This window comes from Haliotis cracherodii, unplaced genomic scaffold (assembly GCF_022045235.1).
Source record: "Haliotis cracherodii isolate W230 unplaced genomic scaffold, xgHalCrac1.p SCAF_6, whole genome shotgun sequence".
Lineage (NCBI taxonomy): Eukaryota > Metazoa > Mollusca > Gastropoda > Lepetellida > Haliotidae > Haliotis > Haliotis cracherodii.
The window spans coordinates 24,025,370-24,050,623 of record NW_027266319.1 but is presented as its reverse complement, the minus strand read 5'-3'; the positions used below and the strand labels follow the sequence as shown (position 1 = coordinate 24,050,623).

At 42.3% G+C, this 25,254-nt stretch overlaps 1 protein-coding gene across 1 annotated transcript in view; it reads right to left on the bottom strand.

Moving 5' to 3' along the window:
• LOC139446033 (uncharacterized) overlaps nt 1-25,254 on the bottom strand; it is a 39,583-nt gene continuing 14,329 nt past the window's right edge. Inside the window, exons 3-16 of the mRNA XM_071227297.1 lie at nt 25,065-25,213; nt 23,948-24,024; nt 23,094-23,216; nt 18,660-18,820; nt 16,941-17,130; nt 14,565-14,798; nt 12,751-13,050; nt 11,957-12,142; nt 10,424-10,606; nt 9,648-9,818; nt 8,194-8,365; nt 4,699-4,886; nt 2,538-2,933; nt 1-1,436 (exon numbers count right to left, since the gene is read on the bottom strand). Of these exons, the coding sequence (XP_071083398.1) occupies nt 1,263-1,436; nt 2,538-2,933; nt 4,699-4,886; nt 8,194-8,365; nt 9,648-9,818; nt 10,424-10,606; nt 11,957-12,142; nt 12,751-13,050; nt 14,565-14,798; nt 16,941-17,130; nt 18,660-18,820; nt 23,094-23,216; nt 23,948-24,024; nt 25,065-25,213 (2,704 nt within the window). The 3' untranslated portion in view covers nt 1-1,262. The remainder of the gene's footprint in view (nt 1,437-2,537; nt 2,934-4,698; nt 4,887-8,193; nt 8,366-9,647; nt 9,819-10,423; nt 10,607-11,956; nt 12,143-12,750; nt 13,051-14,564; nt 14,799-16,940; nt 17,131-18,659; nt 18,821-23,093; nt 23,217-23,947; nt 24,025-25,064; nt 25,214-25,254) is intronic.

The following is a 25,254-nucleotide window of genomic DNA, read 5'->3' as shown; positions in this document are numbered from 1 at the left end:
TATAATGATAGTGATACTCCTTTTAGGGAGCGCATAAATCCACAAGCAATGTATGCTCGAAAAGCACAAGAAAGGTTTCAGTTCCGTCAATGAAGGCGAGTTTGAAAAGATATTTAGTTGGTGCTCAAAGAAAGTTGAAGAATTCTTGAGTTCAAGAGGGAGACTGTTCCACTCAGTTGCCATGGAACCCGTGAAGATTCCGGCTGGAATAGGTCTTCAGCAAGTAATGCTTGCCGTAACAGGTGCCTATGCTTGTCGTAAGAAGCGACCAACGGGATTGGGTGGTCAGGCTTACCTGTTTCGTGAACACCTAGTGTCATCACTGATTATTTGTGTTCCGACATAACAACAAGACTGATTATTCTCAGGCACAACGTTATATATTTATATTGTATGCTATGCTTGTCTTAAGAGGCGACTAACGGGATCGGGTGGTTAGGCTCACCGACATGGTTGATGCATGTCAATGTATCCCAAATGCGTGGATTGATGCTCATGATGTCAACCACTGGATTGTCTGGTCCAGACTCGATTATTTACAGACTGCCGTCATATAGCTGGGATATTGCTGAGTGAACAACAAACAAACAGTTGCCATGGCGAAGGAAAAGGAGCTATGGCCGAATCATGAGTCTTCTTTTACACAGAGGAGATGGTGAGATTTTGACTTGGGGGTATGTGCTGTATGTGCTTCAGTAGCTCACAGTAGAGTGGAGCACCTACTGACAAGCACTGGTAGGTAAGGCAGAGAAGTTTGGAAGTGATTCTGTAGCACACAGAAAGCCAGTATGAGCTGGAGAGTACATGGGTAATGTGATTGTACTTATGACAGGAACACTGTCAGCACAGCACTATTCTGAATCCGCTGAAACCTGTTTATCTGATATGAAGAGGCACCAGACAAGATTGCCATTCATCTAACAAAAGAAACGTATTAATCACACTTTTCCTTCCTCTTTTTTAAACATATATCCATATAATGTTCCTATGTCGGTGCACTAGTTGTGACCTGCCATGAGATATTGCCTCTGTTGATACATGTGTCATGTACCCATCAGACAGTTGAGCCCTAAGCCAATCAGATGTGCTGCACAAACTGTCTGTTGCCCAGTGACATTGTCAAGCTCTCTGACAAATTGTTTTTACCATCCATATAAATATCAGAACGAGATGAATCATAAATTCCACATCCCAGGGGGGCTCGCCAGCTGTCTGGTCATGATGTCAGTACACAGTGTAAACACAAGACTGTCACAAGCTCCTCAGAGTATTACACACAGTCTGCTTCTTATGGGTCCCTGCCCGCTGGAGGTGCTCGACTTGCCCATGGCTATCTCCACGGCCTTCACAGCCTGCAACACTGCCTTGGCTGCGCCGTCGATGTCTCCTGTCTGCGCTGCCCGCGCCGCCTCGGCTGTCACCCTGGCTGCAGCCACCTAGATGAGACAGAACAGGGTATATCGGGGGACCAGTGTGGAGTGGCAAGTTTATTGAAACATCAGATGCAACATTGTGTTTCTCAACATTAGTATTTCTCTAGCCCGTGTTGGTCAGTTGCTTATTACACCTAGTCCAGTGTCTCTCTGTCTCTCTGCCCTTTGTCAATTACTCCCAGTAATGTCTATATCTGAACCTGTATGTCAATCAATCAGCTGATCAGTCAATTGTCCGACTGACCTGTATGTAAATAGATCAATCAGTCCATTGTCTGCTCACCTGTATGTCAATCAATCAGTCCATTGTCGGACACACCTGTATGTTAATCAATCAATCAGTAAATTGTCTGACACACCTGTATGTCAATCAATCTGTCCATTGTCTGACACACCTACATGTCAATCAGTCCATTGTCTGACTTGCCTGTATGTCTATCAAACAAGCAATCTATCGCCTGACATGTTTGTCCATCAATCAAGCTGTCTTTTGTCTGACTGACGTGTATGTGTATCAGTCAATCAGTCCATTGTCTGACACACCTGTATGTCAATCAGTCAATTATCGGACTCATCTGTTGTCAATCAGTCCATTGTCTTACTCACCTGTTTGTCAATGCGTCCATTGTCTGACACACCTGTATGTCAGTCAGTCCATGTCGGACTCACCTGTTGTCAATCAGTCCTTGTCGGACTCACCTGTTGTCAATCAGTCCATTGTCTTACTCACCTGTTTGTCAATGCGTCCATTGTCTGACACACCTGTATGTCAGTCAGTCCATGTCGGACTCACCTGTTGTCAATCAGTCCTTGTCGGACTCACCTGTTGTCAATCAGTCCATTGTCTTACTCACCTGTTTGTCAATCAGTCCATTGTCTGACACACATGTATGTCAATCAGTCCTTGTCGGACTCACCTGTTGTCAATCAGTCCATTGTCTTACTCAGCTGTTTGTCAATCAGTCCATTGTCTGACACACATGTTTGTCAATCAGTCCTTGTCGGACTCACCTGTTGTCCATCAGTCCATTGTCTTACTCAGCTGTTTGTCAATCAGTCCTTGTCTTACACACCTGTATGTCAATCAGTCCATGGCGGACTCACCTGAGCTGCTGACACGACCTCCTTGTACATCTGGCTGCTCTCACACTCGGATGAGATGAACTCCGCCACAGCGCTAGCCATGATGGCTGCCACAAACCCGGAGGCAATCCGCGTTGCTTCTTTCACCTCCTCCTCCTCCGACCACGCCTTCATAACCGCGCCCTTTCCACATGGCAAGGCCACGCCAGTCATAGGTGGGATGGAATTACTCTCCTCTGTACCACTGACAACAGGGGTGGTGGTTTGTGCAAATGGAGTTGTCTCCTCCTTGTTGTCTTCTGTTTTCTGATTAGCATCAGGCTTGTGTGTGGTATTAGTTGAAGGAGCTCCAGTCATGGGTTGAGGTGGAGGGGTTTTGTCACCTAGTGGGTCCAGCTTCCACTTAACTTCTACACTCTATTAAAACAAGGACACCTATATTCAGTCTCACATTTTTTCAAATTCTAATGACACTTTACCCCAGGTTAATTAATATACACTCAAAGTGACTAATCATATGAATATATAACCATATTGTTTTACAGACTACCCATTCTTGTAGTATTTGTTTGTTTGTTGTTTAACGTCGCACTCAGCAATATTCCAGCTATATGACGGTGGTCTGCAAATAATCGATCCTGCACCACACAATCCAATGACTGACATCATGAGACGATCTACGCAATTGGGATACGATGACATGCATCAACCAAGTCAGCGAGCCCGACCAGCCGATCCCGTTAGTTGCCTCTAACGACAAGCATGGTGATGTGATAAATAATGAACAACACTTGTTTTGCCTTAAGTATATATACATGTAACCCCTATCAAGTCAGCAGTATGCTGCTACTTGTGAACTATAAAATGAATTAAAATAAATCACACGGTGTGTTTTTTTTTTGACAAACAGGAACTGTACAATATTCCACCCTGTCTACATGGACGGACATATACTACCGGTAGTCAAAAATTATTAAAGAACACCCGACTTCTTCATATAACTGTAATTATTGGGCGTTCTTTAACTTATTTTGAGTAGTATATATATCAATACAAATTATTCTGATTCAAATAAGGTGAGTGAGTGAGTTGGGTTTAACACCGCTTTTAACAGTATTCCAGTTATATCACGGCGTGTCAGCTTAATGTGGGAGGAAAGCCCGAAGTGATGCAGGTCTCAGACGTTTACCACTTCGGTGAAACCCACGAGCACGGGTATGGTCCTGACAAACCTAGAAACATAATCGGAGTGGAACCGGGATTGGAACCCACAATCATAGGTTTCTGGGCATGCCCAAGGGACGCAACTCTGCACTGCGAATCGCGGCGCCTTAGACGATCGCGCCCCCCCCCCCCCCGAAAAATCATCAACACAGGTTTGTATACACTACATTCCTCCTTCACCAGTGAATACATCATCAATACAGGTTTGTATACACTACATTCCTCCTTCACCCGTGAATACATCATCAATACAGGTTTGTATACACTACATTCCTCCTTCACCAGTGAATACATCATCAATACAGGTTTGTATACACTACATTCCTCCTTCACCTGTGAATACATCATCAATACAGGTTTGTATACACTCCTCCTTCACCCGTGAATACATCATCAATACAGGTTTGTATACACTACATTCCTCCTTCACCCGTGAATACATCATCAATACAGGTTTGTATACACTACATTCCTCCTTCCTCTGTGAATACATCATCAATACAGGTTTGTATACACTACGTTCCTCCTTCACCTGTGAATACATCATCAATACAGGTTTGTATACACTACGTTCCTCCTTCACCTGTGAATACATCATCAATACAGGTTTGTATACAATACATTCCTCCTTCACCAGTGAATACATCATCAATACAGGTTTGTATACACTACATTCCTCCTTCACCTGTGAATACACATTTTTATTACCTACAGTCACAAAAAGGCGGGGGCACGGGTGGCACGCCAGAAATCTATGATAGTGGGTTCGAATCCCGGTTCGCCCCGATTATGTTTCTTGGTTTGTCAGCACTACCCGTGCTCGTGGGTTTCATCGAAGTGGTGTTTCTGAGACCTGCATCATTTCGGGCTTTCCTCGCACATTAAGCTGACACGCCGCGATATAACTGGAATACTGTTAACCACAACTCACTCACTCACTCACAAAAAGGCAACCAACCTTTTTCTTCCTGCTTTTGAGTTTCATGGATCCCTTGCTGAGTAGAAGCAATGGGTTGATCTTCAGGGCAGTCTTTGTGTCTGCGTTGGGCTCCATAATTGTGTTGCTCTCCTCAGACGGGAACACAAGGTGCTTCTTGGTCAACACAAACGTCAGCCAGTCATCGACACAATGCAGAGTCGGGCAATCTGCAATAAACAAGCTGTGAACATTGCCATGATAGACAGGTGCCCTCAACTAAAGCATTCTGATGGAGGATCGCAGTGAAGTATTTAAAAAAAATTGTTTCAGAAGAATTAAAATTACGTCTACCTTGAAGTATTTTTTGTTTGTTTGTTTGTTGTTTAACGCCACTCTCAGCTATATGACGGCGGTCTGTAAATAATCAAGTCTGGACCAGACAATCCAGTGATCATCAGCATCGATCCACGTAATTGAGATACGATGACATGCATTAACCAAGCCAGCGAGCCTGACCACCCGATCCCGTTAGTCGCCTACGACAAGCATAGTCGCCTTTTACTGCAAGAATGGGTTGCTGAAGATCTTCATAGATCAGTAAAGTACTGACGATGTATACTACTCAGGTTATCTATAGTAACATGAAAGAGTCGGGTGTTCTTTAACTTCTCGTGAGTAGTATATTACAGCCACATTAAGGCCACCTGTAAATATTAAAGTGAACCAGTGGTTGATAGCATGACTACTAATCAGTGTTTTTGGCGAACAGTGATGCACCCCGCTATCACCAGTCAATCAGATAAGTGGCCTTTTTCATCACGTGAAGATTCCGAGTTGGACCCCAGCATCTGGGGCTGGGACGAGTCCAAATTTACTACCCGGGTACCCACCCCTCTACTACCCGACCCTACCCGGGTAACCGCTATAGGTCTCAAGAGATAGGTACAAAATATGCGATTGGTGAATAGTTTGACCATAGCCCTGGACCAAATGTATTTAGATACACGTATAAAACGATCTGGTCATGCATCCGCTGAAGTTGACTGGAGATTATCTTTATTCAAACATATACAAGTCAGAAGGGTGCATTGTCAGAAAGAAATGGGAACATTAGTGACTTGTAGCGTAACAGAGTTTTAGATAATTTTTGTCATTAAACAATATATCACGTGACTAAACACGGGACCGGTAAGTCCTGTGGGTACTCGAGTCCTACTCAGGAACCACCCGACCAGAGTACCCGAATTACCGGTCCCAGCACTACCAGCATCCCATGCTGGTTGTAAGAGGTGGCGTGATGGATCGGGTGGTCAGACTCGGGGACTTGGTTGAAATTGTAACCCTATCGCATGGATAGATGCTCATCACATCATGTGACTGCCAAGACTTGATTACTTACAGGCCACTGTCATATACAGTAAACTACGTTTATAACGAACACGCTTATAACGAACTGACGGATATAACGAAATTATTTTGTAGTCCCGGCCATTTGATGTAAATATGCTGTATGTATGCTTATAACGAACTACGGTTATTACGAACTAAAATTAGTGGTCCCTTTGAGTTCGTTATAACCGTAGTTTACTGTAGCTGGAATATAGCATTCAACAACCAAGAATCGGCTCAATCGACATGCAATAGGTACAGGGGTCTCTTCTTCACTCTCATAATCATGTGTTGAAATATGATTAGTGAATGAATGCATGTTATTTTACGTTGCTGTCAACAGTAGTCTAGGATGTTAATTAATTAAGTTTTGGCCTGTAACCCCAGTGAGCCGCATGAAGATGCAGGTTAGAAAAGGTAATCAGCAACCCATGCTTGTCGTAAAAGACGACTATACGTGTCGTAAGAGGCAATTAACGGGATCAGGTGGTCAGGCTCGCTGACTTGGTTGATGCTGAAAAAAGTGAAGGACCACCCAATTCTTTCACATTACAGTAAACTACGGTTATAACGAACTCATAGGGACTCACTGATTTTAGTTTGTTATTACCGTAGTTCGTTGTACGCATATAAACAGCATAAAATCAGCAAATATACAGCAAATGGACGGGGTCAAAACACATTTCGTTATATCCGTCAGTTCGTTATAAGCATGTCCGTTATAAACGTAGTTTACTGTACAATATTTAATCTGTCATGCCATGACAGATCAACTGTATTAAGATGAGAATAGTTCGTTATAAGCATATAAACAGCAAATATACAGCAAATGGACGGGGTCAAAACACATTTCGTTATATCCGTCAGTTCGTTATAAGCATGTTCGTTATAAACGTAGTTTAGTGTAATAGTTTAATATTTAATCTGTCATGCCATGACAATTCAACTGTATTAAGATGAATGAAGCGGGTGACCCTTAACCTTTTTTCAGTGGTATATACAAGTTTCCGCCTCATCAGTTATTGAGCTTTACAGGTGTCATCAGTCAACCAAATGTCAAACAGGACATATCCTACATCACTCATCCTGGCAGCCTGTCAGCCAAACAAGCAGTCTTCCACCAATAGGTCATTATTACCATACTCTCTTGGACAGGACTGTAATACTCTCTGAAGGATATCACTTACCCTGACGTGAGGTGTCTGCTTCCTTCAGCTCCTGTTAAGACCTTTCTATGGTGTGGTCAGTGGAAAACGACCACTGACAGGTGTTTATAGAAGAAATCAATACAAGCCACCAGGAAACTGATTAGTGAACTCTGAAAGAGGGTGTGAGGCTTGTGTCACGAGACTCCTGCTTGACCAGCTGTTGCGTGATAATGAGGAGTGACCAGCTTATTAATGTCACTTCAGGACAGAACTTATTATCGGGGTAATTAGAGGAGTTGACTCTCACATCATCTTACAATATCACGTTGAACATTGTTTCATTGATCTCTGATATTAGAAAATAAATAGATCCGTAGCTCACCTGTCGAAAATTATCCGTATTTGGTGAGGTGAGGTGAAATGGGGTTTAACGTCGTGTCCAAGATTATATAGCGACGTGCATGTATGTGTGTGTATGTTTTGTTTGTTTGTTTATTTTTTGTTTAACGCCGCACTATTCCATCTATATGACGGTGGTCTGTAAATAATCGAGTCTGGAACGGACAAACAAGTGAGCCTTACCACCCGATCCCGTTAGTCGCCTCTTAGGACAAGCATTATCGCCTTTTATGGCAAGCATGGCTTGCTGAAGACATATCCTACCCCAGATCTTCACAGATCGTGAGTGTATGTGGCTGCTTGTACTAGTCTGATGCCGATTTATAGTGCTAGCCCACTGAGATACCATGCCGCAGTTTAACATGAATACCCCTTTTAACGCCTGAGAATAATCAGTCTCGATTACATGTCAGATCACTAATAATCAGTGATGACAACAGGTTTTCACGAATAGGGTAAGCCTGTCACGTCCTAGCTTTAACACACGTCACTCACACAGTTAAGTAGCATACAAAAGCTAGTGTTTGTTGCGTGACACCCCACAGTACTCCTACGTAGGACGCGGGTCCGTATGAAGACGAGAGAGCTGTAGCCTCACCTCTGAAGGGGAAGAGCAGCTCCAGGTGGATTTCCCTCTCCACCTCCCCATCCTTAAAGCTGTACTTCTTGTCTGCCAGCCAGTAGGACAGGCACCTCAGCAGGGACACCATCGGCTCATTCTCCACCTTCTCCTCGTGGTAGAACTGGTGGCCCAAGGGCATGATGACAATCTGAGGGGTAGATGCGTTGTTATTGGAGTTAGTCATTAGTTTGTTTATTGTTTAACGCCGCACTCAGCAATATTCTACCTATATGACGCTGGTCTGATTGCCATTATGAGCATCGATCCACGCAATTGGGATACGATGAAATGCATCCTCCCAGTCAGCAACCTGGTCACCCGACCCTGCTAGTTGCCTCTTACGACAAGCATGAGGAATTCATCTTCATGTACATTAACCTTACAGAGTGCGGCCTTAAACAACACACAAACGACGAAATTGCCTTTGGTAACAGCGAGAGAATGATATGGGACTAACACGAATTTGAACAGTAGTCCAGTTATATCATGGCATCAGCTTGGTGTCGGAGGAAATATCAAAGTCTTAGACATTTTGGCACGCCTAATGGCCCCCTAATATCCCGAATCACCCCTAATCGGAAACGTTCGAAATTCATGATGATTTGGCCAATAATGCAAATGTGGAGAATCGGTAGGAGGTACGAAGCAGTTACGACAAACGTACGACGGAGTTACGAAAACTCGTGGCTAATCGGGTTAAAAAATATGAAGAATGCCAGCAATGGGTTAAGAAACATGTACGAATTACAAGATTCATGTACGGATCATGCACAATTTGTAAGATGCCGAATGCATTTACGAATGCAAGACGATCGCAACGAATAAGATGATACGACTAATACAACATTTTTACGAATAGTTTGCGAAAATCGGTACTTTTCCTGACACTTCGGCATGTTCTTGGGTCCCGAAAGGGTGGCCAACCCATCATTTCCACCATGGAGGTTCAACGGAGACCACGTGTTACTCTGGTTCTTGGGGAATCGTGTGGTTCTTATTTAATTCTTACATGATTCGTAGTTGACTCGGGACATTCGTGGCTGTTACGGGATGTTTTAGGGTTGAGGACAAGACATTTTGGGAGCCACAAATCGCTAAGAATGGCTAAGAATGCATAAGAGTTAATTACGAATGGATTACGATACAGCCACGAAATTGCAATTCGGGGACCCTTCCACGAAAGGTTTTGACAATCAAAAACTTTCTCACCGATTCGACGAACTCACGCTAACTGTCCGAATGTTAGGGAATCAAATAAGATTCATTTAAGAACTTCAAGAAAAGATGAACATGAAAAATTTCTTATTCGAGGTGATTCGGGATATTCGTGGTCGTAGTGAAATGGGGGCAAAAGGGAAGCAACTCGACACGGCGAATTTCGTCGCCTTAGACCACCGCGCACCCTTGAAATGAAGAAAAAACAACGTCACCTTGTAGAAGAGCCCGGGCCAGAATTTGAGGAACTTGTTGAGGGACAAGAGGAACTGCGACAGCGACACCCAGAGCAGCTGCACGGCAGAGTCTTCCTGACCCGGCTCGTCGGCGTTCACCCGGCAGCTGATGTTGAACTGGGTGTTGTCGTGTTCTGCACAAACTATAGCCTGCAATAACAGGGTCCTTACGTCAGTGTACTATAATACCCAATATTAGATATGCATCATGTAAAAGAGATATATAATAAACTACTTAATAAGATTTGTCTTTTTATTTGAACTTTCTGGTACAACATAGTTTGAGGCAATTCCCTAAAATACGTTTCAACAATTAAATAGATATCATGGATAGTCTGCCCGACAAACATGACTATCACAGAGCACTTATGCACAGTAAATGCTGTGCTATACAAATGCATATTATTATTATTATTATTATTATTATTATTATTATTATTATTATTATTATTATTATCATCATTATTTTTATTATTGAAATTACCTAACCATACAAGAAAAAATGCAACTCAAAATCTGGACCTCAGTTAACATGTAATATATTCAGAAAAGGAAATATTAAGCATCTCTAGATTTAATATCTGTCATCAACTCGCATTGATTAAAAGTAAAATGTGTTTCCACCGACTCTGGCGAGATTGTGTTTTGTTTTTCCGCTGTGTTTACTTATTATCATTATTACATTCAAGGTTTCAAGGAAGGGGTTTCTCGAGAAGTCCAACCCCGCCTAAAACCACGGACCTTGTAGAACGTACCTCCCCCACCCTCTGCAGGACCCCGTACTTCCACATGTGTCTGTAGGAGCTGGTGTCCTGCCCCACGTACTGGCAGTGTGCCAGCAGCTGTTTGGCCACGCCCACAGGGAGACCGGTCGCGAATATGTAGCCGATGGTGATCTGCAAATCTCCCTTGAAAGGCTTTGGAGTCCAGTTTAGTTGCTGAAGAACATTAAGACAACATGTTATTCGTGACATTAAACCGATTGCTAAATCACATACTATTGTAGTCAAAAGTAAGTCTTTTAGGTATATTCCAGCGGGGGACACCGAAAATGGGTTTTCTCTCTTTGTACCCATGTGGGGGATAGATCTCAGGCCTTTAGCGAACGCTTTAACCAGTAGGCTACCTCACCTTCGCTATAAAAACGCATGTTTGTGGTTTTTAAGGGTGTGCATTATGACATACCTCTCCCGGCAACATTTTTATTGAGCAGGTTTGACGAGTAAATGTGCGTGGTTTTATTACACAGTCAGCACTATTCCAGCTATCGATGGTCTGTAAATGGCAGACAAAATGCAGTTGACAGAGGAACGATCCAGGCCGTTGTGGACGATGACCTACAATCGCACATTTTAGCCACCCGATCCGCATCAGGAACATACGGAGACACTGTGGTATTTGGGACTTATTCATCAATTCAATACACAAGTGTCAGGCTTGAAGATGATTACCAATAAATCTATTCAGACAAAAACATTTTCACCCTAGCTGTTGCAACCTTTTCTTGCATCCACAAACCATATCTCCCTCAATGATTCCTTTCCATACTGCCAGAATATCTTAAAGAAGCATTTTAGAAGCTGCAGTATCAATTTAACTTATTGATTTGAACTTCTTTATTCTTTTACAACGACATTTCAGTACAGATGCTAGTACCTTTGTCAAGCATCTGTACCAAAGTTTAAACCCGTGAAGATCCGGGTTAGAATAGGTCTTCAGCAACCCATGCTTGTCCCAAGAGTGGCGATGCTTATCGCAAGTGGCGACTAACGGGATCGGAGGCCAGACTCGGTGACTTGGTTGATGCATGTCATCGTATCCCAAATGCGTGGATCGATACTCATGATGCCAATCACTGGATTGTCTGGTCCAGACTCGATTATTTACAGACCCTATGTCAACCCAGGCTTCACCAATACTACAAAAACATTGAGAGAAAATGCATTCGTTTCAGAAATAACCAGTGACTGCAATTGTGTGATAGTCTGCAAACTATTTCTACATGTGGGGTCAAGTGTTTGTCAGTCTACAAACTAGGTCCACACGAGGGATCAAGCGTAGTGGACAGTCTACAAACTAGGTCCACACGAGGGGTCCAGTGTGTTGGTCAGTCCACAAACTGGGTCCACACGAGGGGTCCAGTGTGTTGGTCAGCCTACAAAAAGGTCCACATGAGGGGTCACGTGTATTGGTCAGTCTAAAAACTAGGTCAACACGAGGGTTCCAGTGTGTTGGTCAGTCTGCAACTAGGTCCACATGAGAGGTCAAGTGGGTTGGTCAGTACTCACGGGTCTGTTGTTGGGCAGAAGGTCCAGGAGCACGGCGTACAGACACCGCTGTACAGACAGGTGGGGGTAGTAGGGGAGGGCCAGCCCCTCACAGTTTGCCTTGCAGGTGCAGTAGCGGATGAACAGCCCCAGGTAGGTGAACACCCGCACCAGGTGCAGTATCTGATCCTCGTACAGGTTACTCTCCTTCAACACGAGGCAGGGGCTGTCAGACAGTGTCAATGTCTCCGATCGCGAGATGGTAAATATTGCAAGAGTATTGCTTATAAAAATACTCTTGCAATATTTAGCATATCTCGATAGGAGACACCGAGCACGGGATTAACGTATTCTAGAAGGTACGTCAAAATAGTGCACGACCCTTTGTCTGGCGTTAAAACATTTCGTAGCATAGCAGGCCAAACATAATCCACTTTCTAAGTCTTTATTCAATTAAACGTCTATTAGGCCCAATCAATCCTGTTTGTCATAGCAGGATCCATGAAAGAAAAACAAACGTTTTCCGCTGTGCTCAAATGTGTTTGTTGGTATAGGTGGAGAGAAAAAAATGTTCCATCACTTTGCATTCAATATTTAAAAAAAGGACTACATCCCTCCCTACCCAGTATGTAGCCTTATCTCCCTAGTATTCACCATGTTAAGTGATTACATAATGTTCCTGGTAACATGTTTACATATATAGAAAGGATGGTGGAGCTAATGACAGAAGCTGCTAATGAAATGTTGCAATCCATTCAGGGATCACTCACACTTGCTGATTATACAAGCGTTCGCCTCGATAAGACATAGCTCACCTGCCACAACAATGGAAGCAAGGACTCTCTGATCAGTCCTTCGTGAGGTATCGACTCTAGCACCTTGCACAACACTTGAGGATCTGGGCGCTTGAACCCGGAATCTTTGGGCCAGAACCTGCACGACTCGAACCGGAAGGCTTTCTTGTCATCATCCACTAGACAGCAGCACACGGCGTTGGCAAAGACGCTGGGGTGGATACAGATGAACCGGCCTGTCCCGGCGGCGGGGATGTTGGAAGGGGGGTTGTCAGGAGTGTTCGAGAGAGATGGGGTCATTTTGAAATCGAGGAGACCTCCCTGTAACGATGAGAAAATATAAATCGAAATGGGCCATTACAGCTCGTGGTACTTTAAGTTTCAATGCAAACTGTTGTTTGTAGGAGAAACTTCATATATACTCATACATTGGTGCATCCTCCGGAGGCAGGGGTGTTAACTGACTTGAAAAGTCCAGTCGGACTTTTATAGTCAGTTAACGCCCTTGCCTCGGGAAGTCGAAATTGATGAGGACAAGCTCAGACGTGACGAGCAACTTCATCGAAACCCAGTTTACGATGCTCTACGTGTACAAACTGGAAACAGTCATGAACACAAACAATTTAACAGCTTTCAGAAAGTGGCTCTATAAACTCCACAAGTCAAAGTCGTTCATATAAATATAAAACTTCAACGCCAGAGAATAACCAGTCTCGATTCTCTACCAAAACAGATTCCAAAAGGCAAAATAGCGGTGAAAAGTATATAGGCGGATCACTAAAAAACAGTGATGACACCAGGTGTTCGCGAAAAAGGTTGCGCGTTCTACCCCACCACTGTCAACCACCACACACCCAAAAAGTAGGTGGTTATGAAAATGGTGACAGAACATATTTTATACACGACTTAAAGTACCATCTGTCTTAAATACTCGTTTACAGGTGTTTTGTGGACGGCTATGTAAGTATTCGTAGTCTAAACTTGAAGGCTGTTTTTTGCCATTAACGCCAGTCGCCAACAGGAAATTTTAATATCATAATCTATCCAATGATATTATCGTTATAGATTAAAGCAAACGGTTTACCATCATAATTTTAGAAATTTGAGGTTTTCTGTAAGCCTGTCAGAACTACACGCATTCTTTTTCTTTCTGTAAATGTTTCAAGTAAAATGGTACAAAGCACTCGTATTTTCGCCATATACAACACTAAATATATGGAGCAACTTCTTTATGCAACCCGAACAAGCATAAACATACAGTGAATGTTAACAGAAACTACATTTGGCCATCAGGAATGTTAAACAGAACATAATGTAATATATATAATCATGAACCACCGCCCTTGAAAAGTCATGTATAGATAGGCCTATGGCCTTTCGGTAAAGCAAATAAATGATTGATGATATGACTTCATATAACTGTGTAATATGTTTGATTAACGCCGCACTCAGAAATATTAAAGCTACATGACGGCGGTCTGTAAATAATCGAGACTGGACAAGACAATTCAGTGATTGACATCAGGAGCATCGATCTACGCAATTGAGATACGATGACAAGCATCAAACAAGTCAGCGCGCCTGGCCACCCGATCCCGTTAGTGACAAGCACGGGTTGCTGAAGACCTATTCTAAGCCGGATCTTCACGTGTCGTGTTTCATGTAAAGAAATTTATTTTAATTGAGTGTTTCATATATCTAATAAATATTGAAATATCATTTAAATAATTTATATCAACAAGTTTACCTCCATATTTTCAAGTCCATGTAATACTCTTATTTGAATATATAATTAGAAAACTTAACATACAAAACATTTATGAATATTAACTCACAATTGTTTGAAGGAATGCAGTATCTTCCTCCAGAGTGTCATCTCCATCTCGGCTTAGCTGATTGGCTATATCACAAAATTGACCCCATGTCAACAGAACTAAATCTCGTTCTCGCAGCTTCAAAATCTCGTCATACAACGAGATCGTGCTGGGTTTGATGGTCCGATCAAGGTGAGGGAACTTCACGGGGTCCAGGGCAGCCCGGAAGATGACCGTTTTCAGCTCATCGAGACCCTTAATGTGAAGTGAAAAACAAGTTCTACTTTAAGTGTTTGTTAGCAAGAACAACGACGTTGACACAAGACCAGTCAGGTCACCACTGTAACCACCTATACTAATCCTCGTTTTTGTCTGCACGTTAACTTTGACTCGAAATCCGCATTGGTAACCTAGCAACGAGGTTTAAAATGACATGAAACGTGTTTTACTAACGATTCTACTTGTATGTTTGTGTCCTTACTTTTTCCCTGGTTCATATAAAACCGAAATTGTATATAATATAACAGTAACGCTATTGTTCAGGGCATTATCATTTGCAGAAGTCTGAGGTCTTCCAGTAACTGCCCGATGAAGGTGGGCAGTGGAAAAGACCGAGGGCTTCTGCAGATGATAATGCCCTGAAAAATAACGTTACTGTTATTTTAGCTAAAATGGATGGAATTTGTTATCAAATAAAAAGAGACAACATTATGGGTTTCGAAAGATTTACTGCTGTCGACAAGAATGTCATTGACCCACTTTTACAAATATGGAAACGTCAATGAACAAACCAGATGATGTCACTATTGAACGTAACGTCACCTTTCCCTATTCTATGACGTCACCTAACAACGGGCGTAATAATGGCCCGTCGTCAAGCAATATGAGGGCATTATCAAGTTACAGTGGCCCGCTCATTTTTGATAACTTGCGGGCGGTTTAATGATAATTCTATCCATTTTAGCTATAATAGTTTATCAAATGATGGGTCAAGTTCTGGATGCGATATACCAATCTCATACACTAATTTTGATATCACGATCCGATAAATATGCAAATGTTGTCATACAGCATGAACTACTTTCTATGAAGTCCATTCTTCGACGCGTTGCCTTTTTGCCAAGGAACCATTGCATAAGGTTGTAACCTAACGTGGGTCTAAATCATTTGGCACTTTATAGTACAGGGGGCGGTTCACTCAGGCGTTTTATTCCTACTCGATTTCCAAAGTTCAGTAAAAGAATGAAGTTATGTCTTAAACCTCGTTTGTTTCAGATTGAACTTACACGAAAAAGAGCTCGAGATCATTATTTGTGTGTTTTCGCATGTCATATATTAAAAATAATTAAAAAAAATGTTTTATGTTCGGCAAAGGCTTGCATAATAAATATTATATTCTCAATAAATTATATTTGTTATACGAAAACATATTCCGTTAAAAATTAGGAGATACACACGGTGCCATTTCAATGTTGAGCTTGGTTACCTATAGATTTAACCACAATGAACTGGATTTGGAACCGAAAACGCAGCATAGCCAAACGCGAAATCTTGGTGTCAATGAAGATATTGACTATTTTTGAATATATCATTAATAAGACATCCAAAGTGTGCACTCCATAAAGAAAATGAAGCAAGCCTTGCAAAGTTTAGTTCTACCCCACACGGTCAATTTATTGTGACGCAAAGGATATATCATTATTCCAAATTTTCAAAAAAATGTCAATGTTTAAAAAAAAGAAAGATAATTTTTTATTAGCTTCCATGGTGACGCGACAGTCAAACAAGTTGTTTCTATCAGACGTGGTTATTGTGATTTGATACCTCTGGTTGACCAATCAGAATGAATATTTTCAACTGCCGACCGGCAATGAATGAGAAAGAAGTTGTTCTCTACAAATGTTAGCTTCCGCGGTGATGCGGCCGTCAAATCAACAGTTTCTATCAGTCTAGTTGACCAATCAGAATGGAGTTTATTTTTTCAAATTCATAGTACAATTTTTTTTTAAGATCCGGTGTATCTCTGTTCCTTCCCGAACTCTTTCATATTGATGATCTTACTGACCACTCCCCCTTTGAAGTTTAGGTTTCAACATGAACATAAGATGAATTATATGTATCAGTTTAACGTCGCTTTGAACTATATTTTGTCTTAGAAACATGACAGTGAGTAAGCTTAAACTTTATGAAAGTCAACACTGATGTTTACCACTGCGATGAGCAGGTATGGTACCGACCCTGACAAAATAAGGGTCAAAATCAGTATGAAACCCCGTTCCAAAGCAACGTTCAGTGGATACTTAAACCACTGGGCTACCCGGGTCCTATCTGCAACAAAGGTCTGTAATCATGTTTCGAAAGAATTTGGATAGTTTAATAACTTCCTGTTTTTATTACCTGCCCGTCTAATGAGCTCACGTCGTGGACTTTGCTAGGAACATCCTTGACCTTCACGAGGATAGATTCACAAGCCTCCATCTGAGATTTCAGGGCAGGGTTGGTCTCGCTGTGTCGGTGTCGCGAGTCGTTCTTCTTGCTCTTGTTGGCCGACTCTGGATGTTTGGCGTGTGTTTCCCTGGACAACAACCTTCAAGAAGACGGTCAGACTTACTCTTCACTCCTGGCATCATTACTAAGACACCCCACAGTTCAGATGGTAAATTTAGTGAGTGCCTGAGTGAGTTGGTTTCACGCCGCTTTGAACAGTGAGTTGCGGTGCCAAGACGTATAGACGGGCGCCCGCGGTCCCGACGGTAAACGGTTATTCTACATATCAAAGCTACTATTGATAGTTAGATACCGTATATTTTGGACGTATTTGATGCCAGCCAAACTAGGCACAGAATTTCCCAGAAGCGAGAACATCAAGGCATCGATATATTAGCACCTACAGCCGTACCCTACCGTTTTGCATGATCTTTTCAGAACGCCCTGGTCAGGCTTGAGTTTACCAAATACTTATTTCACATAATCTAATCTCCGAGTTACTCAGAAAAAGTTAGTTCACAATATCTAGTTTCACTGGAGTCATTACAAAAGTTAGTTCACAATATCTAGTTTCACTGGAGTCATTTAGAAAAGTTAGTTCACAATATCTAGTTTCACTGGAGTCATTTAGAAAAGTTAGTTCACAATATCTAGTTTCACTGGAGTTACTCAGAAAAAGTTAGTTCACAATATCTAGTTTCACTGGAGTCATTTAGAAAAGTTAGTTCACAATATCTGGTTTCACTGGAGTTACTCAGAAAAAGTTAGTTCACAATATCTAGTTTCACTGGAGTCATTTAGAAAAGTTAGTTCACAATATCTAGTTTCACTGGAGTTACTCAGAAAAAGTTAGTTCACAATATCTAGTTTCACTGGATTCATTTAGAAAAGTTAGTTCAGAATATCTAGTTTCACTGGAGTTACTCAGAAAAGTTAGTTCACAATATCTGGTTTCACTGGAGTTACCTAGAAAAGTTAGTTCACAACATCTAGTTTCACTGGAGTCATTTAGAAAAGTTAGTTCACAATATCTGGTTTCACTGGAGTTACTCAGAAAAAGTTAGTTCACAATATCTAGTTTCACTGGAGTCATTTAGAAAAGTTAGTTCACAATATCTGGTTTCACTGGAGTTACTCAGAAAAAGTTAGTTCACAATATCTAGTTTCACTGGAGTCATTTAGAAAAGTTAGTTCACAATATCTAGTTTCACTGGAGTTACTCAGAAAAAGTTAGTTCACAATATCTAGTTTCACTGGAGTCATTTAGAAAAGTTAGTTCACAATATCTAGTTTCACTGGAGTTACTCAGAAAAAGTTAGTTCACAATATCTAGTTTCACTGGATTCATTTAGAAAAGTTAGTTCAGAATATCTAGTTTCACTGGAGTTACTCAGAAAAGTTAGTTCACAATATCTGGTTTCACTGGAGTTACCTAGAAAAGTTAGTTCACAACATCTAGTTTCACTGGAGTTACTCAGAAAAGTTAGTTCACAATATCTAGTTTCACTGGAGTTACTCAGTAAAGTTATTTCAAATTACTTTCCCTGGAGTAATTGACTCAGGTTATTTCACATTAGCTGGTCTCACTTGAGTTACCCGGAAACGTTATTTCACATAATCTGCTCTCACTTGAGCTCGTCCATCTCCTTCAGGACGTAGAACCTCCAGTTGTCCAGACTCTTTCTCAGGGAGTCCAGGATCTGCTCCCCCGACGGCAGTGTGGCCCGGTTCCCATCAGGCGGGGATTTGTCCGCCTTTGTGCTGGCAATGATTACCGTGCTTCCCGGAGCCTGTTGAACAATCTCTTCGTATTGATTGAACATAAACTGAAAGGTATAATCTTGCAGAAATTCTGCCAATATCTCTATAGCTCTTTTAAAGTCTTAGGGGATCCTAAGGATCATAATTGACAGCCAGTATTGTAGTGTGATGGGCGATTCCTTGACGCAACTGTCAGCGATAACACAGCTATATGACAACGATATCACAGCATTATCATCGCGATCAGCGATATATCAGAATATGATATCAGCGATATCACACTTATATCACAGCTACATCTGCATAATCACCACCACATCACGACAACCAGTAAAATACTATATGACCTGAACTAGTTCGTCATCGTGTCCCAAATGCATAATTCGGCGCTCACACTATCGACCACTGGTTATGATTCACTGGAAAACAGCCGGGAAGTATCCAAAACGTGTTACATATGTACAAGGTCATAATCACAAGTTGAAGGTCAACATGTTTTATGATCTTTCGTCCGGAACACGCAAAGTCACCGCGAATCACGTAATGCAAATTCCTGCTAAAAGAACTATTAAAAAGCGATTCGGATGAGAAGTTAACATACCATGAATGAATAAGAGTGTGGTGTGTGTGTGTGTGTGTGTGTGTGTGTGTGTGTGTGTGTGTTGGGGGCGGGGGGGGGGGGACTGTTTGTGTTATGATTATGAATTGCTAAACTCGTAATAGAAGTCGGTGGAGAAACTGTGAAAATTATGTTGAAAAAACACATACAATGTTCAAGGGGGACCATGCACGTGGTTATTTTTTCAGGATCATGCAAATATTTGAAAATATTTAAAAGTTAAATTCACACCGAACCGTCATGTGTCGCAGTAGCTGGGGTCGACAATTGGACGCCCTCGAAATCAGACGATGTGGGTTCGAACCCCGCTAGCGACACGTTTTCCAACAAAACTTGAAATCATTCAATAGCTCATAAAACAGTTCCGTCTATTCCACGTATTATTTGCAATGTTGGTTTAAGATAATGTATGATTGGCAAACAGTCCATTCCTGAAACATAATGGAGCGTTTAAACAATAGAATGACGTCACAGACGTGTTTTGATCACGGGTAGTTGAGGAACATGGTTTATACAGGCCGGTGAAATACTGACGCTGCATTTGATGAAGTACTGGTTGTTCATCTGAGTGAGTGAGTGAGTGGGGTTTAACGCCGCTTTTAACAGTATTCCAGTTATATCATGGCGTGCCAGCTTAATGTGGGAGGAAAGCCCGAAGAGATGCAGGTCTTAGACGTTTACCACTTCAGTGAAACCCACGAGCACGGGTATGGTGCTGACAAACCTAGAAACATAATCGGGGCGAACCGGGATTCGAACCCACAATCATAGATTTCTGGCGTTCCCAAGGGACGCAACTCAGCACAGCGAATCGCGGCGCCTTGAACAACTGTACCCGTACCCCCGTAGTTCATCTGAGACAAGTCCAGATTAACATCACTGCAGTTTCTTTAAGTGATATTTTAGAAGCTGTGGTGTCAAGGAAGACAAGGCTACCAACCAATCGTTAATTATAGAGGTTCTAGCATCTGCACCGAAACATCGCATTGTAATAATAAAGAAGTTGAAATTCATAAGGGGCGGTGGGGTAGTCTAGTGGTAAAAGCGTTCACCTGTCACGCCTGGGGTCGTGGCTCGATTCCCCACATGGGTACAAAGCGTGAAGCCCATTTCTGGTGTCCCCCACCGTGATATTGCTGGAATATTGCTTAACGAGTCTTAAAACCATACTCACTCACTCACTGAAACACATAGTCAACTATTATTTTGTCTTTTACAAAGCTGGTCAAAATGTTCTAAGCCTGACAAACTTTCAACTATGGGCCATAACAAAGTGAACTAGTCAATGTATTACATTGTTTAACTACCGAGGACACATCAAGTGCTTGGTTTCAGAGAAATGCACTCCCCAAGAAATTCATGACCGCATGTCACAAGTGTGAACTTGCTGAACTTGAGGAAGACACAGGTCTAAGCCATGGATCCATTGAAACTAGCATTCATGAATATTTACAGATGAATAAGATATCTGCTCGTTGGGTCCCAAAGTTTCTAAATTCTGATCTTAAGGAATAAAGAACTGACACTTCCAGATGAAAATATAGAGCTGATTGAGGAGGATTTCCTCAAATTCAAAAAGAGATTAGTAACGGATGATGACACATGGGTCTACCAATATGATCCCAACGTCAAAACGTCAATCCATGGAATGGCACCATTTCACTTCTCCGGCACCAAAGAAATTCAAGTCTTCAAGATCTGTGAAGGAAGTTATGGCCACTGTATTCTGGAATGAAAACGGTGTCATCCTTGTTGATTACTTAGAAAGTCAAAAGACGATTACCAGTGCCTACTATGCTGATTTGCTTCATCGCCTGAGAGATTCAAAAGTAGGAATGCTGACTACTGGAGTTCTTCTATTTCATGGCAATGCCTCTTCACACATCTCTCGACTTACAAAGGCTGCTGTGCAACAATGTGGGTTCGAAGAGCTTCCTTATCCTCCATAATCGCCAGACATGGCACCAAGTGATTTCCACCTGTTTCCTAAACTTAAACCACACCTTCGTGGAAATCGCTATGACGACAACGATGGCCTCAAAGCTGCTGCGAATGGGTTTTTCAGGGTAGCTTCAGAAAACGTCTTCCTGACTAAAACTAAAAAGCCTCACTATCGATATGAGAAGCGTATTGAAAAGCAGGGAGATCATGTTGAAGAATAAAATTAAAAACACTTTCACAATTGTTGGTTTTTGTTTGTTAGGCTTAGAACTTTTTGACCAGCCCTCGTAGTAAGTTACAAACAACCACGGCCATGATACCCAAACGAGTAATTACCATTCTGACAGAGTCGATATTTCAAACTATTGCAAAGTTTAAACATTTCACAACACATTCCCCTGAAACTATGGTAATAAACACCGGCCCATCACAGCCAACACATTCCCAATCAATGACCATAAACAACCCGGACCTGTGAAATCCATTATTGGAATCGTAAAGGCTCCTAGAGTGAGATCCTAGAGTGAGATCCAATGTCCCATTTCAAAACCATTACCGCCCCTGCACCGTTCACACACATTCGCACCAATCAGCACAAACCATTACACCTCAGATAAATCAAGAATGAGAATACGGGGCTACTTAAACACGGATGGAAATCCACATTAGCAGCATCGGTGTCAGGATGATCTAGAAATTCAGGGTTTGTTGAAGGAAGTTGTTTGTAGGATGATGGTGTCTGTGACACGGTATAATCAATGGTAGACATACTTATACGCTGAATATCTTGACGGGCGAGGGGAACATGCTGATCAATATGAGTGTGATAGTTGTTGTGCTGTTATAGTAGTAGTGTTTGGTCCACTGCCAGGATTTTAAGGGTAGAATTGTTTCAAGAGCGTGCATGAGTTTCCGGGCACTTGAGTTTTTCGGAGTGAGTGAGTTGGGTTTAACGTCACTCTGAACAGTACTCCAGCAAAATCACGGCGTGGAAAGTGAGTGAGTTATTTTGGTTTAACGCCGCTTTGAACAGTATTTCATTTATATCACGGCGTGGCGAGTGAGGTATTTGGGTTTAACGCTGCTTTGAACAGTATTTCATCTATATCACGGCGTGGAGAGTGAGGTATTTTGGTTTAACGCCACTTTGAACAGTATTCCAGTTATATCACGGCGTGGCGAGTGAGTGAGTTATTTTGGTTAAACGCCGCTTTGAACAGTATCACGGCGTGGCGAGTGTGGTATTTTGGTTTAACGCCGCTTTGAACAGTATTCCAGTTATATCACGGCGTGGCGAGTGAGTGAGTTGTTTTGGTTTAACGCCGCTTTGAACAGTATTTCACTTATACCACGGTGTGTCAGCTTCACGTGGGAAGACAGCCCGAAGTGATGCATGTCTTAGACATTTACCATCATGGTGAAACCCACGAGCGTGGGAATGGTGCTGACAAACCTAGAATTATTTGACCACGGTGAATCTGGGTTTTGAAGAGTGAGGGGGTGAATATTGTTTAACGCCGCAGGTAGCTATATAAGCTATAGCACGCGTTGGGCATGGCAGAACAGTTGTTTTAAAGGAAGAGCAACGATCATCGGTACGGTGACGTGTAATTAGCTATGTAAGATATTGTGAACATGCGGTGCCCACTTTAGTCGGCTTTACAACAAGCATTGTTTTCTTGTAATCACCACGTGGTAAGTGTTTGGCAAAGCTGAAGTCTGATTTCAGTCAGGCAACTCACGGCCTCCTGAATGTTGGTGTAGATGGGGAGGACACTGTCGCAGCTGGTGTGGTCCACTCTGTTGTAGAGAAGAAGGAAGATGGACTCCCGGGTCAGGTACATCTGATGGGCGTGTTGACACACCTACAGCACAGTCAGCATTGTTCAGAATGGTGTACAACAATGGAAACATTAACGTTGTAAAAACCCTGATTGCAGCCGCTATCACCATGTTCATTGTTTTAAGAAGTGTCGTAACTGATCTAACACAATGTGAACGAAATGTCATAAATATCAGAGGTGAAGTAAGGTGAGATGAGGTGAGGTGAGGTGAAATGGGGATTAACGTCGCGTTCAAGATTAATGGATGTATATAGAGCGACGTGCTAATGCCGGTTCTAGCCCAGTGAGATACCATTCCGCAGTTTAACGTGGATACCCCATCCGGACACTGTATACTGAGTCCGAGGCGCCTATTTGTTGTTATGTCCCCTTACACTAGTAACGCGCCAGGCAGGGTAACAACAAGTACCATAGTTATCATATGGGATCAAACCACCGACCTGTCGCTCTCCGGGCGGACGCTCTATCCACTAGGAGCACAGAGGCAGGTAGAGAGAGATCAGATTCTACACCACAATGGGATACCCAGTGTACTGACCGACAATAATACATAGATACATCTATGGCTAACCTGCCTCGGGGCGGTCGGGTAGCCTAGTGGTTGAAGCGTTCGCTCGTCACGCCGAAGGCCCGGGTTCGATACTTGACATAGATACAATGTGTGATGCCCATTTCTGGTGTCCCCCGCCGTGATATTGCTGGAATATTGCTAAAAGCGGCGAAAAACCAAACTAACTCACTCACTCACTCACCTGCCTCCCTGTCATATCCCAAATCTCTATGATGAGGTGATGCTCCTCCCCACTCAGCTTCCTGTCGAGCAAGTTTTCTGGAACCATTTTTAAAATCCCACATGAATCGGTCGACGCTTTTACCAATGACATATACAAATAAGAAAAAGGTTCATAATTCTGTTGACAAAGACGTATTACCAGATTGACATTTCTCCTTTTAAAACACATGGGCTCCTGATGTACTGGCTCATGTCATATTCATTGTGTTTTCATGATGTTGTATTTTTGTTAATGTTGTGTGCATCTAGTATTATTAGCAGCGTCTGTGTTTCCACTGTTATGACATTTCATTGCTTATACTAATCCTGCGTATATCAATCAGAATCTGATGTACACACGATAGTGATGAGTGAATCCTGCTAACACTTCACAGGCTTGATAAGGTATGGTGAAATGGGATTTTACGTCGCGTTCAAGATTATATAACTCTGTGTGTGCGTGCGTACGTGCGTGCGTGCTTGCTTGCGTGTTTGCGTGTCTGCTTGTACTAGCCCGGACTAATGCCGGTTTTATAGTGCTAGTCCACTGAATACCATGCCGTAGTTTAACATGAATACCCCACCCAGACACAGACTGTAAGGACTCCGAGCCGAAGAGTCCTTGTTTATCCCCTTAATTCCGAGCGCCAGGCAGGGTAACAACAAGTACCTTCTTTTCACTATTGGCACATGACGTGGGAGGGATCGAACCACATACCTTCCGTTCTCCGGGCAAAATAATAGACAAACGTGCAAGCATCTGCATTGATACAGTCAAACACTGTTGTGTCGAACTTACTGTTGTCTCGAAGTAAAAGCTTGGTCATTGCATCTTCCTTCTTTAGTCATCGGTTTCGGTTGTGTCGAACCTCGGCTAACTCGAAGTATTTATGTAGGACCCTTCAACTTCGACACAACGGTGTTTGACTGCATGTCGAATTAGTATAAATAAAGAAGTTGCAATCCACAACATTGCTTGTTATTTTTTCCAATTTATACTATGCCAATCAAAGAATTAACATATACCGCTTCCATCAAAGCTTTGTCGTTTAAAACAAGAGGGGGGTAAAATGAATGTCCATCTAGTGTGTACATACCATTGTGTTTGGATGTCTTAAAGGGGTACCATAGCTCTACCTTGACGCCGTCGGTGGGGTTGTCGTTAAGTTTGGGGGTGGGGCCGATGAGGGACTGGACCAGGCTTGTCTTGCCGCAGCCAACATCGCCCATAACAAACATCTTCACTCTGGAGAAACAATGAAACAATTGCATATATAATAGACTGAA